Source organism: Zosterops lateralis (genome assembly GCF_965231275.1).
Source record: "Zosterops lateralis genome assembly, chromosome: 6".
Taxonomy (NCBI): Eukaryota; Metazoa; Chordata; class Aves; order Passeriformes; family Zosteropidae; genus Zosterops; species Zosterops lateralis.
The window spans coordinates 56854751-56880875 of NC_139761.1; the positions used below are offsets into that span (position 1 = coordinate 56854751).

Consider the following 26125-nt stretch of genomic DNA (forward strand, 5'->3'; position numbering starts at 1 on the left):
CAGGGCAGGGGCCGGGAGCGGCAGGGCCGGAGCTCAGCCCCCCTGTCTGGATGCCTTGCAGGTGGCCATCAAACGCGTGGCCAGGGAGAGCGTCCTGCAGTGGGTCGAGCTGGTGAGTGAGCGGGGCCGGCGGGGCAGAGCGGGGCGTGGCGCCCGAGCATCATCCCCCGGGCGGGAGGAATCCCCATCACCAGGGAGGCTGCCCAAGAGGGCACGGGGGCATGCCAGGCAGGGGGCAGCCACAGGGCGGCATCAGGCCTGCCGGAGGCATTTTCTCCTCCTCACAGCCCGACGGCACCCCTGTTCCGATGGAGATCGCGCTGATGGAGAGGGTGGGCTCCGGCTGCTACAACATCATCCAGCTCCTGGACTGGTTCGAGCTGCCTGACAGCTTCCTGCTGGTGATGGAGCGTCCGGAGCGGTCGCAGGATCTCCTGCAGTTCCTGCTGGAGCAGGGGGTCCTGTGCGAGGAGATGGCGCGCTGGCTTTTCTGCCAGGTGCTGGAGGCCGTGCGGCACTGCACCGCCTGCGGCGTCCTGCACCGGGACATCAAGCCGGAGAACCTCCTCGTAGACCCGGAGAGCGGCGACCTGAAGCTCATCGACTTCGGTTGCGGCACCTTCCTCCAGGAGCGGGCCTACACGCGCTTTGCCGGTGAGCCACAGCCCGGGCCCTGCTCCCGGTGCCGGGCGCTGCAGGGAGGGCCCCGTTCCCTCCTGGGCCGCGGGGTGCGGCCTTCAGCCGCCTGCCGGCCGCCCTGTGCCACGGGGCACGTGCCCTGGCCCAGGAGCCGCCTGCCGGCCCTGCCCACAGAGGGGGGCCGCAAAAGCCAGGCCCCGGCCCCTGGGCTCGGCAGGCCCCACACGGGCTGGGGCTGCTCCGCCGGCCTTCTCTGCCTTGCACAACGGTTTCCTGGCTGGGGCCGCTTGGCTGGGGGACGTGGGCCGGCCTCGGGGGGAAGTTGTGGCCGCCGGTGCAGCCCCTGCCTCTGGCAGGAGGCCGGCGCCAGGCTCTGGAAGCCGGCGGCCTGCGGCTGGACAGCACTGCCCGTGTCCCCTAGGAACACGCGCCTACAGCCCGCCCGAGTGGATCGGCCTCGGCTGCTACCGCGGCGACTCGGCCACCGTCTGGTCCCTGGGCGTGCTGCTGTACGGCATGGTGTGCGGGTGCCTCCCCTTCAGGGACGACCGGGACATCGTCTTGGGGCAGCTCTGCTTCGGGTGCCAGGTCTCTCCAGGTGGGTAGGCGGCCTCCAGAAGGCAGGCTCGGGCACAGGGCCGCACGCAGCAGCCCGGCGCGGGCCCCGGGCGGCTCCGCGGGGACCTGCCCTCCCGGGCTGGCCGCAGGAGGTGGCCCGTGCCCACGGGGTCAGGGTGGCACACGGGGCTGAAGGAGGCGGCCGCGTCCCGCCACGCCGCTCTCCCGCACAGGGCAGGGCGGGTCGGGAGGCCAGGGCGCGGCTCTGAGCACGGGCAGGACGGCCCGGGCCCCGCGGGCGCCTTCCGCAACTGACCGGCGCTTTCTGCCTTCCCTCCCTGTCCAGCGTGCCAACACCTGATCTGCTGGTGTTTGTCCAAGCACCCCGCGGACAGGCCGGCGCTGGAGGAGATCTTGCTCCACCCCTGGGTGCACGGCAGCCGTTTTTGAGGCCTTGCCGGAGCCTCTGCAGCACCCAGTTACCCCGTCCCACGCAGGACTCGGGAAACAACACCACCAGAAACCAAAAAAATAAAACAACCGACAACCCATTCCGGGCCCTCAAGTCTGCTCCTTGTCGGCAACTTCAGCCAAAGAAACCTTTTGGGAAAAGGGGGAATCAGAGTGCTCCCCTCAGTCTCCTTCGAGGAGTGACCACTTGCCCCTCATGGCTTGCCCTAAAATGGCGGCCCCTCGCTCAGCCTGGCGCTCCATCGTGAGGGGACATTGGGGCTCGGCTGGGAGTGGAAATGGTCTCAAATGGCCTTGAGCTCCCGTTCTAGGGAACCATGGCAGCACTGGGGAGGGAGGGAGGGAGGGCGAGGCTGTTCCTGGTGACCTGAAACGTGGTTCCTGCTGTGTGCCAGGGCCTTTCTGCCTGCTGGCCTGGGGGATCACCCTCTCTGAGCTCAGCCCCACACCCACCTCCTTCCCGCGCCTCCTTCCGAACAGCATCGGCTGTGGACACGTCCCCTGCTGCCGTCCCCTGGCCAGGGGCCTCGTGGCTCCCGCCAGACCCTTCTTCCTCCCCAGGGAGCCTCCTCCCAGCTCAGGGGGGTGCCCCCCACAGCTCAGCACTCTCCAGCTCAGCCCCTCTAGAGCCGGGCCGCTCTCCGAGCCCCACGTGCCCTGAGCCAAGCGCGGATTGGCCACAGCCACCCCACGTAAATGGACTTCCTCTGACAAGGGGAAAAGGACCGGCCAAACCTCAGCTCGGGCCATAAGGAGAGGAGACTTCAGACCGCTCAGGGAACTGGGAAGCAGGGTGCCCAGGGAAAATGCTTTGGAAGGCGCTGGCCTCCACCAGTGCTGGTCACTAATGGAGACATCACCTCCGAAGGGCACAGGAGCGGGTGATTCCCAAAGGGCGGAAGCCAAACGGGCGAGGCAGAAGGCTGGCTGGCCTGAACAGGCATCTTCTCTGGGAAAGAGGACCCAAAAGGAAGCCGTGTGCCCACTGGAATCTAGGTCAGGAGAAGAATACACAGACGCTTCTTGCCACTGAAGGGACAAATTTGGTGTGCTGAAAGCTCAGCTGGAGAGGAAGGGGGGCCAGAAATGCGGGGCACAAGAAAACCAGTGTTTTTAAATACATTAAAGGAAAAAAAACGTTGTAAAAATAACAGTGCCCCCTACCTGGATGTGGAAGGTCACCTCACAAACAGGGACAGAGACAAGGGTACAGGTGTTTCATGCGTTCTTTGCCTCTGCCTTCAACACTCATCCCTCCCTTCCCAGCGGAAAGCCATTGCATTGTACCAAGGGACACAGCCAAAGCTTTGGAAGAGGGCAAGCCCTGCTCAGCAGAAACCAAACCACCCCAGCTGGATTGAGGGCATCCCCTTCCAAACCCAACAGGTGCCAGCAGCGTTTGGGAAGAAAGGAAATCTATCCCAGTCAAAACCAGAGCAGCGGGAGCACCAGGAGCGCTCCCTGGCAAATCCCGATTTATTGAGAACACAGGCACTGCACAAGTCAGGGAGCTGCTAACAAAAAAGGCTTCCAGCCCTGGACAGGTGTTTCAAGGGGAGCTCCCCAGAGACAGAGGAACTTCAAGTCCCTTTGACTCTGGAGGATCTTCTCAGGCACACAGCAGTGGGCGTTTGCAGTCGGTAACGCGGCAGCGTCCTGGGAGCCGTGCACTTGGACACTGCCGGCAGCGGCACCGTTCCCGATGGGACACCACTCGCTCCAGGAAAGGATCCATTGCAACAGCCTGAGCTGCGGTTCCACTTCCAGGCTTTTTCCGGCCACGTCCATCTTCAGGGCTGAGCCAGCTCCGCTGAGCCCTGAGGCGGGCGGGGCCGTGACAACACAAAGGGCCCGCGCGCTGGCGGGAGGCAGGGCCGTGATGTCCCACGGCCGCCCTGGCCACGGCACTGTGACATCACCGCGCCAAGCCTATAAAAGCCGGGCCGGCACCCGCAGCTGCCAGTGCAGCCGCGATAGCGCATGCCGGAGCCATGAGTGACGGCGGTGTCCTGCTAGCTGCACTTGTCCTGCTGCTGGCCGCTGCGGCTGTCGGGTGGGCCCTTGGCCACCGGCAACCACGGAGGCGGCAGCCACGGACACGGGAGACGACCGAGCGCCCGCGGGTCCGGCCCACGGGCTCACGGAGGAACCGGGGAGCCCCTGCGGCTCCCGGGTCCCCCAGGCCTCGGGCGGCCCCTGGCAAGCGGCCACGTGGTCCCGCGAGCCCCCTGCACAGCCCCTGCGGCTGCCGGCCCTGCGTGGCGGCGGCCCAGGAGCTGCAGGAACTGCTGCTGCTGCTCCGGGCTGGCCATGGGACGTGTGCGCCGCTCTACTCTGGGATGTGGCAGGCCTTGTCCAAAGAGCTGGAGGAGCTGCTGAAGCGAGGCCACCTGCCCTGCTGCGGCTCCTCCAGAAGCCTCCATCCCCCCGAGAGGCTGCTCCCAGCCACGGTCTCCGTCGCTGGGAGAGCCTCAACCCTTGCAAGGATGGCACAGCAGCGCACACCCGCCATCCATGCAGGGAGCTCAGGCTGTCAGAGAGCCTCCATCCTGCCAGGAGCCTCTGCCATCTCTGACAGCCTCCAGCCCTCGCAGAGGCTCAGGGAGACCTGTCAGCCTGCACAAGGTGCAGAGCCTACGGACAGGTCTCCAGGCTCCCTTGGACCCACGGACTTCAACCTGAGCCCGGGCACAAGCCTGCCCCTTGACGTGGCCAGGGGAAGCCGCGGAGGCCAAACGGGAGCCCAGCCCGAGCCAGGGGAGCCTTCTGAGGAGCAGCTGCTGGAGCAGCAAGCGTCCTGGAGCCAGCAGGGCTCATCCCACAGCTGCCAGGACGCTGTGCCGGCTGTGCCAGCTGGCAACAGCCCCAGCCTGGTGGTGGAGACCATCCTCGAGACACCGAGGAGCTGCCTCCATGCCCTGGAAGCTGCCCCAGCAGAGCCCTTGACTACCTCCAAGGGCTCTCTAATAGCAGGTGAGATCTCCTCAGGAGCTCTCTCAGGCTCCTGAGGGGCATCCCCACGCCAGGCCAGGGCCCCTGAGAGCGGCCTAGTCCCCGGCTGTTTCCAGGCTGCCACGGCTTCGAAACCCCCTCTCTGCTTTGCAGCTGCTCCTGGGAGCCCCCTGTGCCAAGCCTCGGGCTGTAGCCCCGGCCGTCCTCGGGAGCTGAGCGCAGCCCAGGACGCCGGGGACGGCAACGGTGCCGCCCTGCCCCGCCGCAGCGCGGCTCCTGCAGCCGCCTGTGCGCGCTGCCCCGGCCCAGCACCGCCGCTCGCCGGCCCCTCGGCTGCAGGGCAGGGGCCGCTGCCCGGCGCGCAGCAGGAAGCAGGTCAGAGCGAGGCGGCCCGCGCCGGCCCGGCCCGCTTGGCTGGCGGGTTCCTCCACTCGGGGGCGGGGGGGGCGGGGGGGTGGTTCCTGGGCGCAAGGCTGATGCCTCGCTCTTGGCCGCAGGGCAAGGGAAGGAGCTGCAGGAGCTGTACCAGTTGGGCCCGCAGCTGGGCAGCGGCGGCTTCGGCACCGTTTTTGCGGGCATCCGCCTCTCCGACGGGAGGCCGGTAAGTGGCCGAGAGGGCAGGGGACGGGAGGGCAGGGCGTGCGAGGCAGGGCACGGGCCGGGAGCGGCAGGGCCGGAGCTCAGCCCCCCTGTCTGGATGCCTTGCAGGTGGCCATCAAACGCGTGGCCAGGGAGAGCGTCCTGCAGTGGGTCGAGCTGGTGAGTGAGCGGGGCCGGCGGGGCAGAGCGGGGCGTGGCGCCCGAGCATCATCCCCCGGGCGGGAGGAATCCCCATCACCAGGGAGGCTGCCCAAGAGGGCACGGGGGCATGCCAGGCAGGGGGCAGCCACAGGTCCCGCGAGCCCCCTGCACAGCCCCTGCGGCTGCCGGCCCTGCGTGGCGGCGGCCCAGGAGCTGCAGGAACTGCTGCTGCTGCTCCGGGCTGGCCATGGGACGTGTGCGCCGCTCTACTCTGGGATGTGGCAGGCCTTGTCCAAAGAGCTGGAGGAGCTGCTGAAGCGAGGCCACCTGCCCTGCTGCGGCTCCTCCAGAAGCCTCCATCCCCCCGAGAGGCTGCTCCCAGCCACGGTCTCCGTCGCTGGGAGAGCCTCAACCCTTGCAAGGATGGCACAGCAGCGCACACCCGCCATCCATGCAGGGAGCTCAGGCTGTCAGAGAGCCTCCATCCTGCCAGGAGCCTCTGCCATCTCTGACAGCCTCCAGCCCTCGCAGAGGCTCAGGGAGACCTGTCAGCCTGCACAAGGTGCAGAGCCTACGGACAGGTCTCCAGGCTCCCTTGGACCCACGGACTTCAACCTGAGCCCGGGCACAAGCCTGCCCCTTGACGTGGCCAGGGGAAGCCGCGGAGGCCAAACGGGAGCCCAGCCCGAGCCAGGGGAGCCTTCTGAGGAGCAGCTGCTGGAGCAGCAAGCGTCCTGGAGCCAGCAGGGCTCATCCCACAGCTGCCAGGACGCTGTGCCGGCTGTGCCAGCTGGCAACAGCCCCAGCCTGGTGGTGGAGACCATCCTCGAGACACCGAGGAGCTGCCTCCATGCCCTGGAAGCTGCCCCAGCAGAGCCCTTGACTACCTCCAAGGGCTCTCTAATAGCAGGTGAGATCTCCTCAGGAGCTCTCTCAGGCTCCTGAGGGGCATCCCCACGCCAGGCCAGGGCCCCTGAGAGCGGCCTAGTCCCCGGCTGTTTCCAGGCTGCCACGGCTTCGAAACCCCCTCTCTGCTTTGCAGCTGCTCCTGGGAGCCCCCTGTGCCAAGCCTCGGGCTGTAGCCCCGGCCGTCCTCGGGAGCTGAGCGCAGCCCAGGACGCCGGGGACGGCAACGGTGCCGCCCTGCCCCGCCGCAGCGCGGCTCCTGCAGCCGCCTGTGCGCGCTGCCCCGGCCCAGCACCGCCGCTCGCCGGCCCCTCGGCTGCAGGGCGGGGGCCGCTGCCCGGCGCGCAGCAGGAAGCAGGTCAGAGCGAGGCGGCCCGCGCCGGCCCGGCCCGCTTGGCTGGCGGGTTCCTTCACTCGGGGGCGGGGGGGGCGGGGGGGTGGTTCCTGGGCGCAAGGCTGATGCCTCGCTCTTGGCCGCAGGGCAAGGGAAGGAGCTGCAGGAGCTGTACCAGTTGGGCCCGCAGCTGGGCAGCGGCGGCTTCGGCACCGTTTTTGCGGGCATCCGCCTCTCCGACGGGAGGCCGGTAAGTGGCCGAGAGGGCAGGGGACGGGAGGGCAGGGCGTGCGAGGCAGGGCAGGGGCCGGGAGCGGCAGGGCCGGAGCTCAGCCCCCCTGTCTGGATGCCTTGCAGGTGGCCATCAAACGCGTGGCCAGGGAGAGCGTCCTGCAGTGGGTCGAGCTGGTGAGTGAGCGGGGCCGGCGGGGCAGAGCGGGGCGTGGCGCCCGAGCATCATCCCCCGGGCGGGAGGAATCCCCATCACCAGGGAGGCTGCCCAAGAGGGCACGGGGGCATGCCAGGCAGGGGGCAGCCACAGGGCGGCATCAGGCCTGCCGGAGGCATTTTCTCCTCCTCACAGCCCGACGGCACCCCTGTTCCGATGGAGATCGCGCTGATGGAGAGGGTGGGCTCCGGCTGCTACAACATCATCCAGCTCCTGGACTGGTTCGAGCTGCCTGACAGCTTCCTGCTGGTGATGGAGCGTCCGGAGCGGTCGCAGGATCTCCTGCAGTTCCTGCTGGAGCAGGGGGTCCTGTGCGAGGAGATGGCGCGCTGGCTTTTCTGCCAGGTGCTGGAGGCCGTGCGGCACTGCACCGCCTGCGGCGTCCTGCACCGGGACATCAAGCCGGAGAACCTCCTCGTAGACCCGGAGAGCGGCGACCTGAAGCTCATCGACTTCGGTTGCGGCACCTTCCTCCAGGAGCGGGCCTACACGCGCTTTGCCGGTGAGCCACAGCCCGGGCCCTGCTCCCGGTGCCGGGCGCTGCAGGGAGGGCCCCGTTCCCTCCTGGGCCGCGGGGTGCGGCCTTCAGCCGCCTGCCGGCCGCCCTGTGCCACGAGGCACGTGCCCTGGCCCAGGAGCCGCCTGCCGGCCCTGCCCACAGAGGGGGGCCGCAAAAGCCAGGCCCCGGCCCCTGGGCTCGGCAGGCCCCACACGGGCTGGGGCTGCTCCGCCGGCCTTCTCTGCCTTGCACAACGGTTTCCTGGCTGGGGCCGCTTGGCTGGGGGACGTGGGCCGGCCTCGGGGGGAAGTTGTGGCCGCCGGTGCAGCCCCTGCCTCTGGCAGGAGGCCGGCGCCAGGCTCTGGAAGCCGGCGGCCTGTGGCTGGACAGCACTGCCCGTGTCCCCTAGGAACACGCGCCTACAGCCCGCCCGAGTGGATCGGCCTCGGCTGCTACCGCGGCGACTCGGCCACCGTCTGGTCCCTGGGCGTGCTGCTGTACGGCATGGTGTGCGGGTGCCTCCCCTTCAGGGACGACCGGGACATCGTCTTGGGGCAGCTCTGCTTCGGGTGCCAGGTCTCTCCAGGTGGGTAGGCGGCCTCCAGAAGGCAGGCTCGGGCACAGGGCCGCGCGCAGCAGCCCGGCGCGGGCCCCGGGCGGCTCCGCGGGACCTGCCCTCCCGGGCTGGCCGCAGGAGGTGGCCCGTGCCCACGGGGTCAGGGTGGCACACGGGGCTGAAGGAGGCGGCCGCGTCCCGCCACGCCGCTCTCCCGCACAGGGCAGGGCGGGTCGGGAGGCCAGGGCGCGGCTCTGAGCACGGGCAGGACGGCCCGGGCCCCGCGGGCGCCTTCCGCAACTGACCGGCGCTTTCTGCCTTCCCTCCCTGTCCAGCGTGCCAACACCTGATCTGCTGGTGTTTGTCCAAGCACCCCGCGGACAGGCCGGCGCTGGAGGAGATCTTGCTCCACCCCTGGGTGCACGGCAGCCGTTTTTGAGGCCTTGCCGGAGCCTCTGCAGCACCCAGTTACCCCGTCCCACGCAGGACTCGGGAAACAACACCACCAGAAACCAAAAAAATAAAACAACCGACAACCCATTCCGGGCCCTCAAGTCTGCTCCTTGTCGGCAACTTCAGCCAAAGAAACCTTTTGGGAAAAGGGGGAATCAGAGTGCTCCCCTCAATGTTTTTTCCTGGATGGTGGTGCTTTTGTGTATTGAAGCACAGGTTGCAGTACAGGTAGGAGGGCCTCTAACATGGCAAGAAATGCAACAGTGAACCAACAGCTGCCTTTTCAAACTGGCACAGCCTCTTGCTGTCTCCTGAATTGAAACGAGGCATGTGTTTGCATTCCAAGGGCCAGCGGGTGGCAGGAACAGAGATGCTGCTCTTCTCCAAAGCTGTGAGAACAGTCAGATTAAAAGGCAAAACTTTATTTCAGGTTGAGCTCTGAAGAAACACTTCCCCTTCCTTCCCCTGAAATGGCAGGCAGGGCTGGGCCTTTGACTGGGTGGCTCAGCAGCCTTATAAGTCATGGGCATGGAGCTCATGGGACATGTCGAAATGCTGGAGTGACTCCCATTGTGCTGGGCTCATTATTCCCCCCAAAGATACCCCCCTCTGCTGTAAAAACAACTGATGCAGATTGAAAGTGCCGTAACCAGTATAGTCACAGGAAAGCGCCCAGTTGCCTGCCCTGGCCTGTGGCGCAGGTGCCATCTACTGAACCTGTGCCGCCTTCGTCTACCACCCTGACCTATCAAAACAGCATTTGGGAAAAAACACCATGGTTTTTCCACAAATGAGCCTGCTCTTTCATTTTTCTAGCATTTTATGCGGGCTGCCGACTCTCTTGTGCCCTGAATGGCTCTCCAAGCCTCTCTCTGAAGACCTAACCTGAGCCTTGATTTTTCCAGGCAGGACTCCACTGTGAGGGGATGGTGAGAGCTCTGTGTTTCAGCCCTGGTTTGGAGGCTGAGCTGGGAGTGATAATTCTCTCTTTTCTGACCTCTGAGCTGTTACTGCCAATTCTCCAAGGGCCATGACACATTTACTCCAGAAGCAGGACCCCGTGTCCCCAGAGCCCGCCAGATGCCAGGGACTGCAGGCCCTGTCCTGCTCTGCTCTGGCCCACAGCCATTGAGAGCTGGACGTCTCCAGTCACTCCATGGTTTCTCCGCAGGCCACAGGAGATGGCGTTTCTCAGGGGGCTGCCAGTGTCCCACCTCACCCGAGAAGCTGGTGGGTGTTTGACACGTGTGGGTGTTTTCCCTGGTTATCACCATTTCTTCGGGGTGAGCCACTTGACACTTGCAAGTGACCACTTGCCCTCACGGCTTGCCCTAAAATGGCGGCCCCGCCCTCAGGCGCTCCATCGTGAGGGGACATTGGGGCTCGGCTGGGAGTGGAAATGGTCCCAAATGGCCTTGAAATCCTGTGGGAACCACGGCAGCAAGGAGGTGGCACTACTCCTTTCAGGGGATTGTGGAGAGTCAACAGGTCCCTGCTGAGCTTCCTTTTCTCAAGGCTGAGCTCTCCCAGCTCCCTCAGCCTCTCCTCATCAGACTTGTGCTCCAGAGCCTTCACCAAAGGATCGCTTCCAGCTGCTGAAAATTCGCCAGCAGAAAAGGCTCCTTGTCTGCGACCCGGGGGAACCCTGTGCGAAAACGAAAGTTTTCGGTGTGGTTGCCTGGGTAAAAGGGAAGGAGCCATTTCTGCTACAACTCAACACATCTGGGAGCCTCCGACCTGCCCCGCGCAGGCGGCTCCGCAGCGGCCGGGGCGGCTCAGGACCGCCACCCGGAGCAGTTCAGGGACCGCCACCCGGGTCTTCCCCGGGCTCCCCCGTCCCCGCCCCGGTGCCGCCCCGCCCGGGCCCTGCGCCCGGCCCCGCCTCGTAGGCGTGCCCAGGAAGCGGGAGCAGGAAGCTGCGGGGCCGCGGGCATGGCGGGCACCGGCCCGGCGGTGAGCGGGGAGTCCGTGGGCAGCGCGGGGCTGGAGCGGGGCTGGGACTCGGCGCCGCCCGGGCCGGGGGAGCGGAGCGCGGCCGTGGGCCCCCGGCAAGGGGCGAGGGGCGAGGGCGGGCCGGGGCGGCCGCGGTGTCGCCGGGGTCTGGCGGGGGCTCCCGGGCAGGAGCCGTCCGTGTCCTGCCCTGCGTGTGCCTCGTCTGTTCTCTCGCGTCGCGTTTCTGGCTGCACGGGCGGCACTGTGGCTGCCGAGTGCGTTTCAAACCCTCCCGAAGGCCGTAGGTTGTGGTTTCTGGTGTGGCAGCGCTGGTGTGGGTGAGGCTGCTGTGTCGGGAACCACATGAACGCCTCTGTAATTTGTCCTGATGCCCCTTGACCATATCCCTGCTGTCTCCCGCAAAGAAAGGGGCTGGTCTCTTGTCGGGAGATTCTTTGAATTAATATTTTTGTTTGTATTTACCCAACCTGATATGCACAGTGAGTGTTTCTGGTAAAGGGAGAGGTGTGTGTGGTGTGCAGCCGGTAAATAACAATGTTTAATAATTTTTTGTTAACCACCAGTGTAAAAGCCATTGCCATGGGCCTCATCGACCTCATATGCACAGCAACCACAGCATCCATGGAGATAAAGTTCTCCCAGGCCCATATCCCATTGCTGAAGACCCCAGCACCTGTGATATTGTCAAGGCTACACAGTAAGTACATGTTCTGAGTGTGCAGAGCATTGAAATAGATGGGAGCGTTCTCAAATGTGAGCCAGGCTAGATATTCTTATAAAGGAAATGCTTTCAGTTTTGTTTTCTCTTTATAATGGAAGAAGAAAAATCACTTGCAGCTGTTATTGTAAATGAAAGCATTCAAAGCAAGTTTAAGTAGGAAAATCTACTCATCAAGGCACAGCCCTACTCTTTTTACAAGGCCTCCATGTAATGCAATGTGGAATTTGCTCCAGTAGGAGCTGCTGGGTGACGCCTACTGAAATGTATTTTTTTTTTTTAGGATGCAACTGTCTCCAGAATGGAGAATACTGAAAAAATAATAAGTAAGTTGATTTGGGTTTTTTTTCTCCTTTAAGGTATGGAATGCTAGAGCGATGCAAAGAACTGGTAGAAGCAGGATATGATGTTCGGCAACCAGACAAAGAAAATGTGACTCTTCTTCACTGGGCAGCAATAAACAACAGACAGGAGCTGGTAAAGTAAGCTGGGAGTCCCTGTGATAACTAACACAGTATATTCTGCCACTTTTATCTATAATCACTTTGTTGCTTTTGTACTTGAAAACAACGGTACATACTGCTTGAGAAGAGAAGGGTAGAATTAGAATTTTAATGCACCTTTTGTGAAGGTGTCACTGAATTGTAAAGATAGTCCATTTCTTTATGTGTGAAATCATGTAGTCCGTGAAATCCTTAGATTTTCCTGGGTTTGTTTCTGTAACAAAAATGAAATGTTAGAAGTACGACGCTAACAACTATATTTTTTCTTCATTTTCTTGAAACAGTGTCATTTACTGCAAACCCAGTTTTGTCCATTTGCTTCTCTAGAGGATTTTTTATTAGGACTCATTTACTCCTTTAGCTACATTGTCTTTAATATAATGTTTTGCTATTTTATTATGTCTGTCCCTGACCTTATTGCATTGGTATTACACAGATACTACATTTCCAAAGGTGCAATAGTGGATCAGCTCGGTGGAGATTTGAACTCTACACCCCTGCACTGGGCCATCAGGTAATGCTGCAAATCTGTTGGTATTTACAGCTGTGGTAGAGTTTCCTGAGATCCAGAGAAGAAAGCACTGCTTGTCTAGAGAAAACATAACCGGAAATAATGATTCTGGGAGAACTTCTCCGCTTGCAAAGTCTCCCATTGGAAGATTAGTGCTTTTTTTCTGGACTATCAGTCTTTTGCCAGAGTCAGAAGCTTGGATGACTGCTCACAGGAGAACTTACTATAGAATAACCACTGTATTCTAAATTAATGCTTTGCCCTAGGCTCATTTATTAGAGTGTATATATTTAATAGAATTTCCTGAAAAAAGGCACAAGGCCTTGATATCTTTTGTAGGATGGCTGTGAGAATTACTAAGGCAATGCTTTCATTAAAATATCCGTTTTTAAAATCATCTCTGTAGTTATATTTCATGTGTCGTTGTAGACAAGGACACCTTGCCATGGTCATGTTGTTGTTGAAATGTGGAGCGGATCCCAGTCTTATTGATGGGGAAGGATTCAGTAGCATTCATTTAGCAGTGCTGTTCCAACACATGTCCATCATAGCCTACCTCATAGCAAAAGGCCAGGTATGTTGCTGATGCCCCAAATGTTGTTTTCTGCTTATGAGTAGCTGTCTGTGTATAGGAGACATTTTGGAATTGACTGTTTTTTTCCTTAGATGAAAAGCAGCGATTTTATACCTATTTTTCTGTGCTAAAATTGCAGACAAACTTAGATCTTTTTTATATTTGCATTTGTTATTTTTTTTAATACTCTTCCCTATTCCTGTCATCCCCCACATCCAGATTCACCTACGTTTCAGTGTGTTTAGGAGTGTTGTTAAGGCTGTGCAGATTTGTGGTGCTGTGAAATAACCAGTGGCTTTTAAACCTGGGATCAAAAGGCAGTGTATGATGTATAGACATCATGAAGTATTTGTGATTTGATGACAGTTTTGTAAGGAATAATCTCTGCAGTTATCCATCAATTGAAGAATGCAGAATAAATGATAAGACTAGGTCTGGATTTTCCTTAGGAATTTCTGTATTGTATCTATGGTAGTTTATGTCTCTTAGCTTACATCTGAAATTAATGGCAAGTGTAACAACACGCTGATAAAAATGGCAGGAGAGTTCTTATATAATCTAGACTGATTCTGAGAAACTATTATCTAGTGTTAGGATTAAAAATTTTGCTAAGTTCATCTTCTTTCTCATAAAGCTCTCTTTAGGGAGAGCAAGTGACTTCTGGAATGTAAGTATGGTGGTGTGTATCACAGGCTTAATAAAGCTGTTGGCCCCCCATCTTCTGCTAAAAATATCCAAGTGAATAATATTTTTAAGTAAATCTGCACTACTGTAATGATGGATGGAGGCAGAGAGCAAGGAAACCTTTGTTGCGAAGAAGGAAGAAAGTTAGGTGAGAAAGAGGAAGGAAGAAAATTTAGATGGTTAGGTATTTAACTATGTCTTGAGATATGTAATCTATCTTTGTTGTTTTAATAAACCTGCTTTGTGTATTTTCTATAATTCTATTATGTACATCTTTTTACACAATGGTTAGCATTGCTTTACAAGGTCCTTCTTATTTATAGTATTTCTTTGCAAAGATGACAAGAAATACAGTTGACATGATTCACTTTAAAATATCCTTAGTGGAGTCTCTCCCTTAAAGATTTCCTTAAATGGAAACTGAGAATATTCTGACAGGAATGACATGCAAGACTTGTAGAAGGAGGAAAAAACTTTAAATACGTGTTGGCTTCTTGCCTGATATAATTTGATTTCTGTTCATTAGTGGAGCTAAGCCAGTTGCATAGCCCCAAATTCCACTGTTTCCTGAAATCACTGGTAATCACTTGCTTGTTACCTTTTTCTAATTCTTAGAACATAGACACAACAGACTTCAATGGACAAACACCTTTAATGTTAACAGCACAAAAAGCCATTGGGTAAGTAGAGAATAACTGAAGAAGACTCTTTTGTATTGAACTCAAGAAGCAGTGAGGTGAATTTTTCCTTACTTTTTTTAAAAAAACCTGACATTCCTTTCCCTTCCATTTGTACTAAAGTATGAGCTGTTTCAGAGATCAGGAGTTGGAAGTAGCTCATTGGATATAGCAAAGAAACTGAAAGGAGGTTCTAGAAGAAGTTTAGGTTTGTGGCTGAATCATCTGCAGCCTTATTGTATTTTCTGCAAAGTGAAGACAAATAGGTGTGGATGCCATAAAATGCATTTAGAATAAGATGGGGAGATACAAGCTACACATAGTGTTGTAGAAGGTATAATCTGATTGATGTAGCTCATATTTATTAAAATGGTAAGGTAAATAGTCTGGAGAAAAACTTCCAGTGCAGGTCTGGAATTCTTAACACGGATCTATCACTGATGAGCTGGGTCTGAGAAGGCATTATATACCTGCTGTTGTTTCACAGATGGGAGCTGTTGTTTTATAAAGCGTTCAAAAGTTTCATTTCCAGCCTAGATTATCTTTGTTTGTTAACTCTCGTACTTTATTTTCATCTAGACCAGAACCCATGAGGTTTCTCTTAAAGTTTAACCCCTCTCTCAATGCTGTAGACAATGTTCAAAAGAATACTGCACTGCATTGGGCAATAGCCTCAGGAAATACTAGTGCAGTGGATCTCTTGCTGGAAGCTGGTGCCAGCCTGGACATAAAAAATGTCAAGGTACAATTTCCTTTGTGATATTTCATCCCATGTGGCATGAATGTGTAAAGTGAACATAAGGAAAAATCTCAGTCCTCTCCATGTTGGATGTAAATTGCAGCAGGGATTGACTAAGAGCAGGTGTTCATAGTATTTCCCAAAAGGAAGTTGCACCTTTCTTGAGGTGTGGCTCAAAGTACAAGTGCAGAGGTTTTTTGCAACCTTTGTCTAATTAACAGCCAAGCCTTGTGTTCACTCAGCAGTAACTGTGTCCTTTGCAGATTCTGTTCCCTCACCCTTTTTTGTTTCATTTTCCTGGGGCCTTGTTTTGTTTCTTTTTCATTTCTTAATTTGGCTGTTTTCTACTAAAAATATTGTCATGAGGACTTGGGCAGATTTTAAAAAATAAATTTCTTAGTGTCCAGTCAGACTCATAAAGACTTAATTTTAAGTGAATGTCCTCCTGTGAAAGCTGGTGTTTGGCAACACTTGTTTGTACTTTCAAAAGGTTATTGCATATGAAACACTTCAACTTAATGTTTGTAGAAATTGATAGTATAGATGTTGAAAGTATAGATTCTCATGGCTATATAGATATGTTACTGGAGGCAGTCAAACAGATAAATAGATGCAATATATTTACAACTTTTCAGAAGTAGTAGTAGTAGTTTTCAGAACTATGAAGCTCTGATTTAAGCATGTTAGCACTCTGAATTTAGCTTACCTTTGCCTTAAAAAAATAGTGGGGGACAGGTGGGGCTGGGAAGTAATTGCCCAGTTAGTCTGGTTTTAACTATGTTTATTTCTTGCTTCTGTTAAATGTGAAAGTATTTATGTGTTAAGTACATAAATAAATAAATAACCCTCTCTGTTGTTAAAGGGGGAGACACCACTTGACATTGCTTATCAAAGTCAGAATCACTTCATGGTTTATATGATACAAGAGGAAGAAAGAATGAGAAACAGAAGAAGTAACAGATTACTGAAAATAGTGGAGAAATATGAGGTAATTTCCTGAGTAATAACTAATGGAAATAAAAGTAGAGCATGCTGTGTTTAGAGTGACATGCAAATTAATTCTAACCAGAGTAATTTCTGAAACTGGGTGCACAAAGTAGAATCCTTTAAAATCACATAGGAGTGGTTTGGGTGGAGGGGGTTGTGCCATGCCTCACCCCTGCTTTTGATGTATTGGTATGTCATCTTGTCCTATCTTATCTTGAGTCTTTCAGAAGTTATTACATGAACTGAATACTTTTAAGTAAGACCTGCTTGAGTACTTTGTCATATTTTAACAATAATAATTTTAACAGCTCTTCCTGATGTTGGCATCTTCCTTGGCATTCATGTGGGCCATTGGATACATCATGGACTTAAGTTCTGATTCTTGGCTTTTAAAAGGAGGTTTGCTTCTTAGCCTGCTCTTTGGGATGTCTCTATTTGTGAGGTTTGTAGCTTTTTGTCTCTGATTATGTATTTACTTGTCAAAGACACTTTAAAACATATCTGATGCATAATTCTTTTCAGAGTTTAGTTTCATTTAATATAAAAGATACCTCCTGAGAAATGGTTCCATGGTGTGTGAAGAATTTAAATACATGTCCTTTTTAGAATGAATGACCATAGAAATTGATTATATTTAAGTGTACACAGTAATAGTTTCTCATTACTGAAGGATTTGAAAAAAACCCAAACCCAGTCTGTTAGCTAATTTTATTGTTAGTGTTATTGACAGTCTGCATGTATAGATATTGAGATACCTGCTCAGAAATGTCCTTTATCGTAATTGTTTCCTGCTATAATTCTGTCATAAAATGAGTTTCAATGAGCCGTCTTCTCTGCTTCTACTCCCCAGACCCCTCCCAGTGTTATCCTGAGCTGTGTCTCATTTTTCCTGCCACAGTCAGTGGTCACTGATATGACAATGCTCTCTGTGTGCAAATAGAGACTGGACTTTTCACCCAGTCCTACAGCACTTCTCATATATAATATTGTGCTGGAACAGAGCACTCTTCAATTTTATTTTTGCATTGTTAACCTCCTGTATATATGGATAAAAAATTCTTATGAGTGACAGTTCTTGATTGCTTTGAGAGACTTGAAATAAACCGTGTGCATTTGCAGTTACAAACCAGATGATTTATATTCTGTGGAGTTATGTTTCAAATATATATTGAAGTTGTTTTTTTTTTCTCTTTTGATGTTCTTTCAGGCAACTCGTGGGGCTCAAGAATCTAAGGTATCTTCCCACAGCATTTCTGCTAAGTTCAGTGTTTTGGATGTCCATGACCTGGTTTTTCTGGTTCCTGCCTGATATCCTTTATACTCAAAAAATGCAATTCTCCTTGGAGTTTCTTGTAAATCCAAACCTGATTGTGCAAACAGTGGTGAGCAGTTCCATGTGACTGTTAGTGTCTGGTAAGATTGGTTTAATCCCATTGGGAAGGGGCAAAGTGACTTTAAAGTTATACACAGACTAAAAATCTGTACCTTCTTTTGTCTATAGATTTTTGTCTTCTTTATAACCTGAACTATTTAATATGTCCCTGAAATATCAGGATGAAGATGTTTGTTATAAAATTAATGGTTGCTGTTAGCATCTCCATGTCACTCTTTAATCTTCCTCAACTGAGACTGTTGTATAGTGATGTATTTTGACATGTGGTATAACTGGGCAACAGATATCTTAATAATAATTTTAAATGCATCCCTTCTTTCTAAAATGATAAGCATTTGACAGTATTCATGCTCCTGCCTTTAAAAACAACAACCCCTACCAACAACTCTCTCTAAAAAAAAAAAAAAAAAAAAAAAAAAAAAAAGGAAATTTCTTTGTATTCCAGCAAAAAAGACTGTCAAGTCTTCTGTCTTTACTCACAGGTTACACTGAATCTTTAGTATACAGTGGATTGATTTCTATCTGACATTTGCATTCTTTGAAGGGGCTTCTCACTTGAGTACAAAAACATTTTAATAGTTTGCGCTTCCTGCTCTTTGGGCATCTGTTTATTGATGTAAAAAGCCTTTAGGAAGATACTTTACTCTGGGCAGAACCTGGTCCGGGTTTTTGCTCTGACCGAGTGACTCCAGTCCGGACTCTGGCTGGAATCCGGTCCGGGTTTTCCCTCCAACCGGCTCCATTCCGGACTTATTTTGGACGAATAATTTTGTCCTAAACTATCTCTAATACAGTTTTAATTAATTCTTAGTTCAGCCTTTAAATGACATTTTCTCTTGTACTGTTTCCAATTAAGATGTCCTTAATAGAATTATCAGGATTAACTTTGATGAACTGATCAAGTATATTCCTGATGGGGATTGACAAATATGCTCGCATAAATGGAAATGGTGTTATTCAATTGTTGTGAAGCTTTAAGATTTGTTTTATTGCTGTAATCCAAGTTAAAAGGAAAAATAAATTCCACTTGTAGGAATTTGAGTCAGACACTTTGCTGAAGGTAGTGAGCATAGCAATATTCCTGGAGTCCTAACCATAGCTTGGTGAGGTGGGCCAATGAATAGGTTTCCATTTCACTGTCCAATCCTTTTTCTCATGAATATGTTTTCCTTCTGAAGCTGGTCACAGATCTGAGTGTTTTAAAAGTTTTCAGGATTTTAATTAGCTGTTTTTGTCTGTCAGATTTCCTCTGGACTGAATGAATATCAAAAAACCGATAGGAATGCAAATAGACCATGAGAAACACACCATCATTTTGACTTCTATAATTGCACCCTGCAACTGCATTGTAACAAACACAGCTGTTGTTTGTGCTGGTATTTCGTAAGTTATCATCTTGATTTTAATTAGAAAATTAAATTTTCTGCAGTGTTGTTAGTTCATAAGACCGAACACCTTTGAGGTTGCCATCCTGGATTTTTAAGAACTGTTTGCACTGGAGTTCATGGAGTGACTGAGGGGTCACTGGAGGTGCCATCCAGGGCTGAGCTCTGCCTGCTCCTTGGGGGCAGCAGGGGCTGTCCTTTAGCAGCCTGACCTCTCAAGTTTGATGCACAAATTTAATTAGTATGAAACTTGTCCCACTCCACGTTCCTCTGTTGCTGTATAGAGGCAGTTAGTCTTGACGTGTTTTTCTTCTCCACTCATCTGATAACACAGGTGGTTTTAGTTCATGCTGTAAAAAGCATGTTCGTAATGTCCCTTTACCTTCAGAAGTGTTTAGCAGTGTGTGCTTGGGGTTTTTTTGTGTGACAAAAGTAGTTTCAGGAGTTACATTTTTCTGAATGAGTGTATTTAGTTGCTTTTGGCTGAAATGAATTGGACAAGGTTAGACTGAGTTTGAGTTAGGGGCTGGTCTGTGACAGCCAATTGAATCTCACATCTGCCAGAAGCTTTATGGCTCTGCATGTTTGACTGACAGTGTTTAAATAAAGTACAGAAGCTTCAGAGGAAAAAAAGAAATCAAATTTGTTTCATATCTGTGGAATATTCAAAGGCAGAACTTTTAAGGGGGAGCCATATTGTGATGCAGCTTTATACAGTTGTAAAAGTCTTGTCCAGCAGTCAAACTGGACAGAATATTGCATTTCTCTCATGAGATGGCCTTGGAAAGACAGAGAGGATCCCACTGTAAAAGCCAAAGTAATTTTTTTCCTTCTTATATCTTGCTTGTAAAGCAGTATAAACTAATTTCATAATAATTTGTTTGTTTGACAAATAGTGGTGTTATGAGTGATAAGAATACAGTCCTTAACCTGACTATCACATACCACAAATGTAATTCTTAAAATCACTGTCATGTTCAGCATGATGGGTGTTCTCTATTATTTCTATAAAACCTGGAGCACTGATCCTGGGTATATAAAGACTTCAGAAGAAGAAAGAAAAGAGGTAGGTGATTCTCTGAAAACAAATGGAAGGGCTGACATGGTGCAGGATGTGTGTACTTCTGGTTGATTTCTTTGTCATCATGTGCAGCTCTGTTAAACTGGAAAGCAGTGAAATATTCTTCCCTAAAGAGTTTTTAGCAATGTCGTTTAACGACACAGATCTTGGAGAATTTCTTCTGCTGCTGCTTGTTTCCTTATCTTTCTTGTCCTGCTATAATTTCCTTGCTTCTATCTTCTCATTGAAACATGAGCTTTGGCCAAAGATTGTACAGGCCCACTGGTGTTACCTGTGATATGAATTCACACACAACTTCACTTAGAAAATAGAAGTTTTTGCATGTTTTCTGCTTCAGTTGTCTGTGGTTAAAAAGAAATAGTCAGTGCTTTCCTATATATCCTATGCTAGTAAATATTAAATTTTATCGTTTAAATTTTATCATGTGTTTTGAGGATGTGTGTAATGATGTGGTTTTTGTGCTTGGACATCATGCAGCTCACATGTTATTTCCTGACTGTTTTATAATGGCCAAAAGAAATCATGGGCAGCCAATCAGCAGAGAATTCAGTGTCTGGTCTCCCCAGCCTATGGGTTAAGGGAAGCATTTTGTTTGTGATCTCGTGGCTTTCATTGAGCCTGTATTTCTTCAGATTGCCAGGGAGAATAAACTGAACTTTCAATGTATTGCTGTGAACTTTCAATGTAGTCATGTGACTCATAAACATGGAAAGACTTCATCTCCCTGAAGTCTGGCTGACTGTATGAGGTGCCATCTCCTTTTAAGGAATATTTAATTCACAACATTTATAAATTTTGGCAACACAGAGAGACTTTTTTGAGTAATCTTGTGTGGGTGAGGCTGCATTAGTCTTTACTGGTTGTTTTTTTTCTTATGCACCTCTTTAAATAGCAAGTTCTTATTCCTGTTTGTGCTTGACACTTAAAATACTTAAAAACTGCAGAAGTCCTAATGTAGAAATCTTCTTAGCACCTATGGAAATGTGATCCAAATGCAAGCACACAATACTTTGTCTTTCAGAACATTATAGCTCTTGCAGAAGCTGGTTGCTTGGACTTCAGAACATTTTGCACATCATGTCTTGTAAGTGGGGCTTTTGTATTTATCTTCTTTGTGAACCTGCCTTTTACTCTATACTGCCATAAAAACCCTTTTTACTCACTGGTTGTCATCAAAGTGTTACACAGGTAGTTTGTTTTATATTTTTTAGATTTCTTTATTTCTTTCATGATGACAAGAGATGCTTTGAGATCCTTGGACTCTAGTCTTAATTTAAAAAATCAATTCCATTTTTTTTTTTTAATTAAGTTGTATGATTCTCATCTAGTTCTGTGTTATGAGGTCTGTGACACAGTAATTGTGCAAAATGTGGTGATAAACTGTAAGATGATGGCTTAAACTTTGAGCAAAGTAGATGCTTCTGCTGTGAGTGTGTTCTTTTCCTTCATCCTCCCCTAGGTAAGGAAGCCTTTGAGATCTGTGCATTGCCTTGCTTGCCAAGCTTGTGTAGCCAGATATGATCAGCATTCTCTGTGGACTGGACAGTGCATAGGTGAGAGTGTGTGTTTTTATCAAATTTGAAAATGCCACATATTTTAGAAGTTGCAGAGATGACCTTTATCCCCTTAAAGAGAGGGCACACATGATGCAAGAATATCCTGTTGATACTGAAGGGCTCTGATAGGTGCTAGAGGGAAATTAGATGGAAGAGAGAGAGAGAGAAGCAAATAAGATCATTCAGAGGTTGTTAGAGAGGTCATCCTAAGAACACAAACCACACAATCTGTAACTCTTTCTTTGGAGAGAGAAGGAACAGGGTTAGGGTATACTTTAAAAAAGGAAAGAAAAAAATTATTAAGATGGTGGCTAAAGTGAATGCAGAATTATTAGCCAAGCATTAAACAGGGATTTAAAATTGGTAAATGAAAAAATGTCTCCACGTGACAGGCAGTGAAATTTTGGAGCTTGCTGCTGAAGGAGTTTGCAGACACAGGCAATATCAGCAGGTTCAGAAAGGGATTAGACAAACTTTTTTGGACAATGTGTCCAGGAGTAGATGCTAAAAGAACCAGACAAGTGTGCCTAGTCTGACATTTTAATGCAGTAGCTGTGGATGAGGAGACTGGAAGTGGCTGGACTTGTGTGTCCTCCTGAACTTCCACTGCCTCTTGTCACTGTTGGGGACAGTTCTGAGTGGAGCAGCTGAACCACTGAGATAACCCTGCAGGGCGTTCCCATCTTCTCATTCTTCCCTCTCACCCTCTCTCTTCCTTTCTGGCTCATTACTGATGATGCTCAAGATAGGAAGGTGACAGCTTCACATTTATAACAATATATTTTTCGCTTTTTTTTTTTTTTTTTTTTTGCCAGTAGCTTTTTTCCCCAGTGTTAAATGCTATTTTTACAATGTTTGCTATTTACAAGGTGCTGAGACATCCTTCTGATGTGTTGTCTCAGAGCTTTGAGCAATATGATTGTAATTAAAAAGAAATATCCTCTTGTAACAGTTTTTCTGACAGAGGTCTGGAGGTTTTCATGTGTATGTTTTCAATTCTGAAGCACACAAGGTCAGCCAAATTGAATAGCTTAGACTTCTCAGCCATATGAGACAATTTTATTGTGCATGGGTCAAGTTGTGGTTGCTTAATTAGTTCTCATCAGACTAAAACAGCTGAAGGCATGCTCTGAAGGAGAGACAAATCCTGGTTGACTTTATCAGAGCTAATTCTGTTATATAAATTGGGATGGCTTGCAGGAGAAAGTTGAGAGAGATCAGCCTTGCCAAGCTCTCTTGTGTATGGCAGAGGTTAAAATAAGAAATGGTTTTGACTCCATTTTTAGTCCTGCTGACTTCAGTGGAAATGCAAGTATTGCTGAATTTTAAAATGTCCAACTTATTTTTTTTTTCCTTTTTTTCCTCCATTTCAGGCATAGGGAACCATTATTACTACCTGTTGTTCCTGTTTTTCCTGACAATTACTGGTGTCTGTCTGCTTTATGGAACTCTTCAGTGTATGTATCCATGAATTTAGTTTTATTTAGCTTTCAAGTCCCTCTCTGTGTGCTCTTAATTTTTCAGCATTTCATTTTCAGCAAGTATAACCTGCACAAGTGATACCTTATTTTCAGCAGTGATGTAACTGTGTAGCTTAAATGATAAATGCATCCTATCTCTGGTCAAATACCTGATTCCATTTGTGTTGAGGAAAAACAAAGATGCTGCTGTAGTGGGATATCCACTGGAAAATGAAATAGCAGGAAGAATTTTTGTTAAATAGGAAATAGGGAATTTCCTCCATGTGGAGGAAGATCAGGTTGACAGGTTCTAATCTGCATGCCTACAAAATAAATTTGTAAATTCATTAGTGCAAAAGCCTGATTTTTAATTTTTTAAAAAAATTTGGAAATATCTAAATGCAAACATTTCTTTTTGGTTTTAAAGTAGTTTAATTCTGAAGAATAAAAAGTATTTTATCTCATTAATAAATCTGCACTGTTACTTTGAAAAATTTAAAAAAAAATTCCTGGAGGGGAAAGCCCTTATAATTTAGTTGCTGAGGATGAGTTACCATAGCACCAACCTTTAAAACCAAGGATGTTTTTCTGTGGATGATGAACACAGAGTGTAAAGATGATGCAGTCAGAATAGCAAGGAGCAGTCACGCATCTGTGTGGGTGCTTTTAGGGGTAGATGAAACCTGGTATTCATAGAAGATGTTGCTGTGTAATATTCATTTCATGCAAATAATCTTTGCTTAGCTCTTAAGGGCTAAAAAGCACAAGGAAGTGATTGTGTATCTTGTCAGATTGGTCCAGCCACTGTGCAGCAAGTTTCCATCAGGATGGAGCGTGGACATTCTTCACCCAGACAGTGTCCTGCTCCCCCTGGGTTTCCTACATCTCCTCAGTAGCCTGTTTCCACACCCTGTGGGCCTCTCTGTGGCTCACTGTTCAGCTTTATCAGGTAATATTTCCCTTCAGTTTATGCTTCTTGTCACATTAAAGCTTTTCCCTGGATGATTTGCTCCCGTAAAAACTCCGTGCTTGCTCTCCCTGGTTACTGTCACAGCAAGGTGCTTCTCTTAAATCTCAGGGCAGACCTTGAAGTTTCACAGGTTCTTGTGCACTCAGCATTTCCCTGTGGGAAGTAGAATCACAGTCTGCAAATCATTCCTATAACTGAGTTCTGGGTTTACTACTCATCAGAAATTCCAAGCCTATAAACAGTTGAATTTAAAGACAAGAAATTGATTTGACCAATAGAACTGGCATTAATGCCCCCAAAACTGCACAAAAGCTCAGTAACACAATTATTCCTGAGTTGAAAATCTTGTGGCAGAGCTCAGCCACATGTCATTACACTGTATTAAATCCCACTGCTACTGTGAAAATATATGACCTGGATTTTATCTTGTTGAGGACTGTCAAATTTCTTGTTTATGTTTTTCTGAGAGAAAAGCTTGGCTATGCAAATGAAATTGAGAAGAGCTGTCTTAAAACATCTGTGAAATAGCTTGTTTAGCAGCTCTTAAGAAAGAGGTGTCTTTGAAATATGCGTTAAGCACACTGAGCTATGGGTTTGTTTTACATCTTGTTTAGTAAAAAAAAACAACAAAACCGAAAGCTCCACAATTTTAAATATGTACTGCTAGATTTTTGCAGTGTCCAAGACACTGGGATGTCATGCTGGAAAAAGATAGGGAGGATGTTTTACAGTTTAACTACTGTGCTCCATACACAGTGATTTGAAAACAGAATGCTTTATGGCATTTAGTGTCACTGTGGATCAAGGGATCTTTTTCTGCCATTTTGTGAGGTAGAATGTGGACAAAAATCTGAGGAAATTGGTGCTTAACTGTGGTAGATCTTCTGCTTCTGCAGACATCTGTGAAAGTCCACTCTTCCATAAGTCATCCCAATTAAGCTTGCCTTCTCTGGAAGCTGGAGTTAGAGCTTGCCAGGTTCTTTTTTAGCCCAAGTGACATTTAAAAACATACTTTTCAGTCATCAGTTACAGCAGTGGTTACTGATTTGTTAGATATGTCCAGCCTCTTTCCCCCTGCTGCTCCCTTCTCATTAGTATCTTTTGGTCTCACCAGAATTTTAATTTGTGATGTTCATGTTGTAATCATTATTTTTATTTTATTTCCAATCAGATTGTGTTCCTGGGGTTGACCTCCCATGAAAGAATGAATCTCCTGGTGCAGAGAAAATCCTCTAAGCATCCTGTTTCACTCAGGAGGACTCCATACAAGTGGGTATAAATGAACAGAGTGTTTTAAGCATGTTATCTCTTCAGCACTGATTTGCTTCACTGCTTCATAAATGCAAAAACATTGTTGTGCGGGTGAGGGAGTGCTGTTCTTTTGTTTGTTCATCAATCTCTGTGTCTTTTGTGTGGGATCAGAAAGAGAATTAAGGTATGAACTGCCCCTTTCTGACTTCTGTTGCAGTACTTAGCTCTGTTAATAGAAAAATCAGTACCAAGGTTTCCCAGTTTCTTCAGGTATACTAACAGAAGAGATCTTACTAGCTCTTAAATATTTGAGTTCAACTTCATCTACTCTCATTTGTTAGTGTAAAACATGTTGTAAAAGTTCAGCAAAGGAATAATGCTTAATTGAGAGCTCTTCTGTTTCTTCTCCCTGAGCTGTCTCCCTTGACAGGTTAACATCTTAAGTACTCTCTCATGGTGAAGAGCTATTTTTCATGCTGGCAGTCTTCTTTTTTTTAGGTTTATTAATGCATATTTTTTCTATTTTTTTCAGCCTTGGATGCTTCCAGAATCTTGCAGACTTTTTTCAGTGCAGTTGCTTTGGTATGTTCAAACCCAATGTAATTGACTGGGCCAAGCAATACAAACTTTTTCATCTGGCCAAGGAGAAAAATGTTCATTCTGTGTAAAGTTTTGCTTAATTTCTAAGACAGTTGAGCTGAAAGCTAAATAAGACTGGATATTTTGTCGATTTTTACGAATTCTTCTGAAGCTGCTTGTTTTTATTTTTTATTGTTGTTTCAAATATTAAACTTACCTTGGATAAGATACAGCAGATTTGTATATGGAAGTCACCTCACCACATGTCTGTGTATGTATAGTTTGAGCTGAAACTATTTAAAATTTTATGTGAGGAGATGACACAAATATATATATTTTTAAAGGTAAGTTTTTGGGACAGAATTTCAAAATCATGTTGGTAGCTTTTGCTTTACTTTTCTGGTAACGAAAGACAAATTTGAAAATTAAGGTGAATGTTCATGTTTAAATACTTAATATTACAATTGTAATTTTATTGCTTATGCTGTGAAAACCTCTATTAAGTCTTTGTATTTGAAGAGTTTACATGTAATAAAATAGAGCTTTC

At 49.5% G+C, this 26125-nt stretch overlaps 3 protein-coding genes across 3 annotated transcripts; all 3 read left to right on the plus strand.

The window, feature by feature from the left end:
* Nucleotides 1–308: 308 nt before the first annotated feature.
* Nucleotides 309–1922, plus strand: LOC310910745 (serine/threonine-protein kinase pim-1-like; the record flags this gene model as incomplete). The annotated part of the gene is made up of 3 exons (XM_083863743.1): nt 309–654; nt 1061–1237; nt 1544–1922. 3 exons carry the CDS (start codon nt 309–311, stop codon nt 1645–1647), a joined length of 627 nt encoding a protein of 208 aa, XP_083719869.1. The 3' UTR covers nt 1648–1922.
* A 5283-nt stretch (nt 1923–7205) lies between these two features.
* On the plus strand, nt 7206–8690 carry LOC310910752 (serine/threonine-protein kinase pim-1-like; the record flags this gene model as incomplete). Its single annotated transcript, XM_083863750.1, has 3 exons — nt 7206–7551; nt 7958–8134; nt 8440–8690. 3 exons carry the CDS (start codon nt 7206–7208, stop codon nt 8541–8543), a joined length of 627 nt encoding a protein of 208 aa, XP_083719876.1. The 3' UTR covers nt 8544–8690.
* Nucleotides 8691–10430: 1740 nt separating this feature from the next.
* Nucleotides 10431–26084, plus strand: ZDHHC13 (zDHHC palmitoyltransferase 13). The gene is made up of 17 exons (XM_083863457.1): nt 10431–10510; nt 11074–11207; nt 11588–11710; nt 12168–12245; nt 12672–12816; nt 14116–14180; nt 14757–14919; nt 15779–15904; nt 16212–16345; nt 17111–17211; nt 19623–19747; nt 20784–20846; nt 21222–21315; nt 22692–22775; nt 23570–23727; nt 24920–25017; nt 25532–26084. The coding sequence occupies exons 1-17, from the start codon at nt 10490–10492 to the stop codon at nt 25665–25667; spliced, it is 1848 nt and encodes a 615-aa protein (XP_083719583.1). The 5' UTR covers nt 10431–10489; the 3' UTR covers nt 25668–26084.
* Nucleotides 26085–26125: the final 41 nt, after the last annotated feature.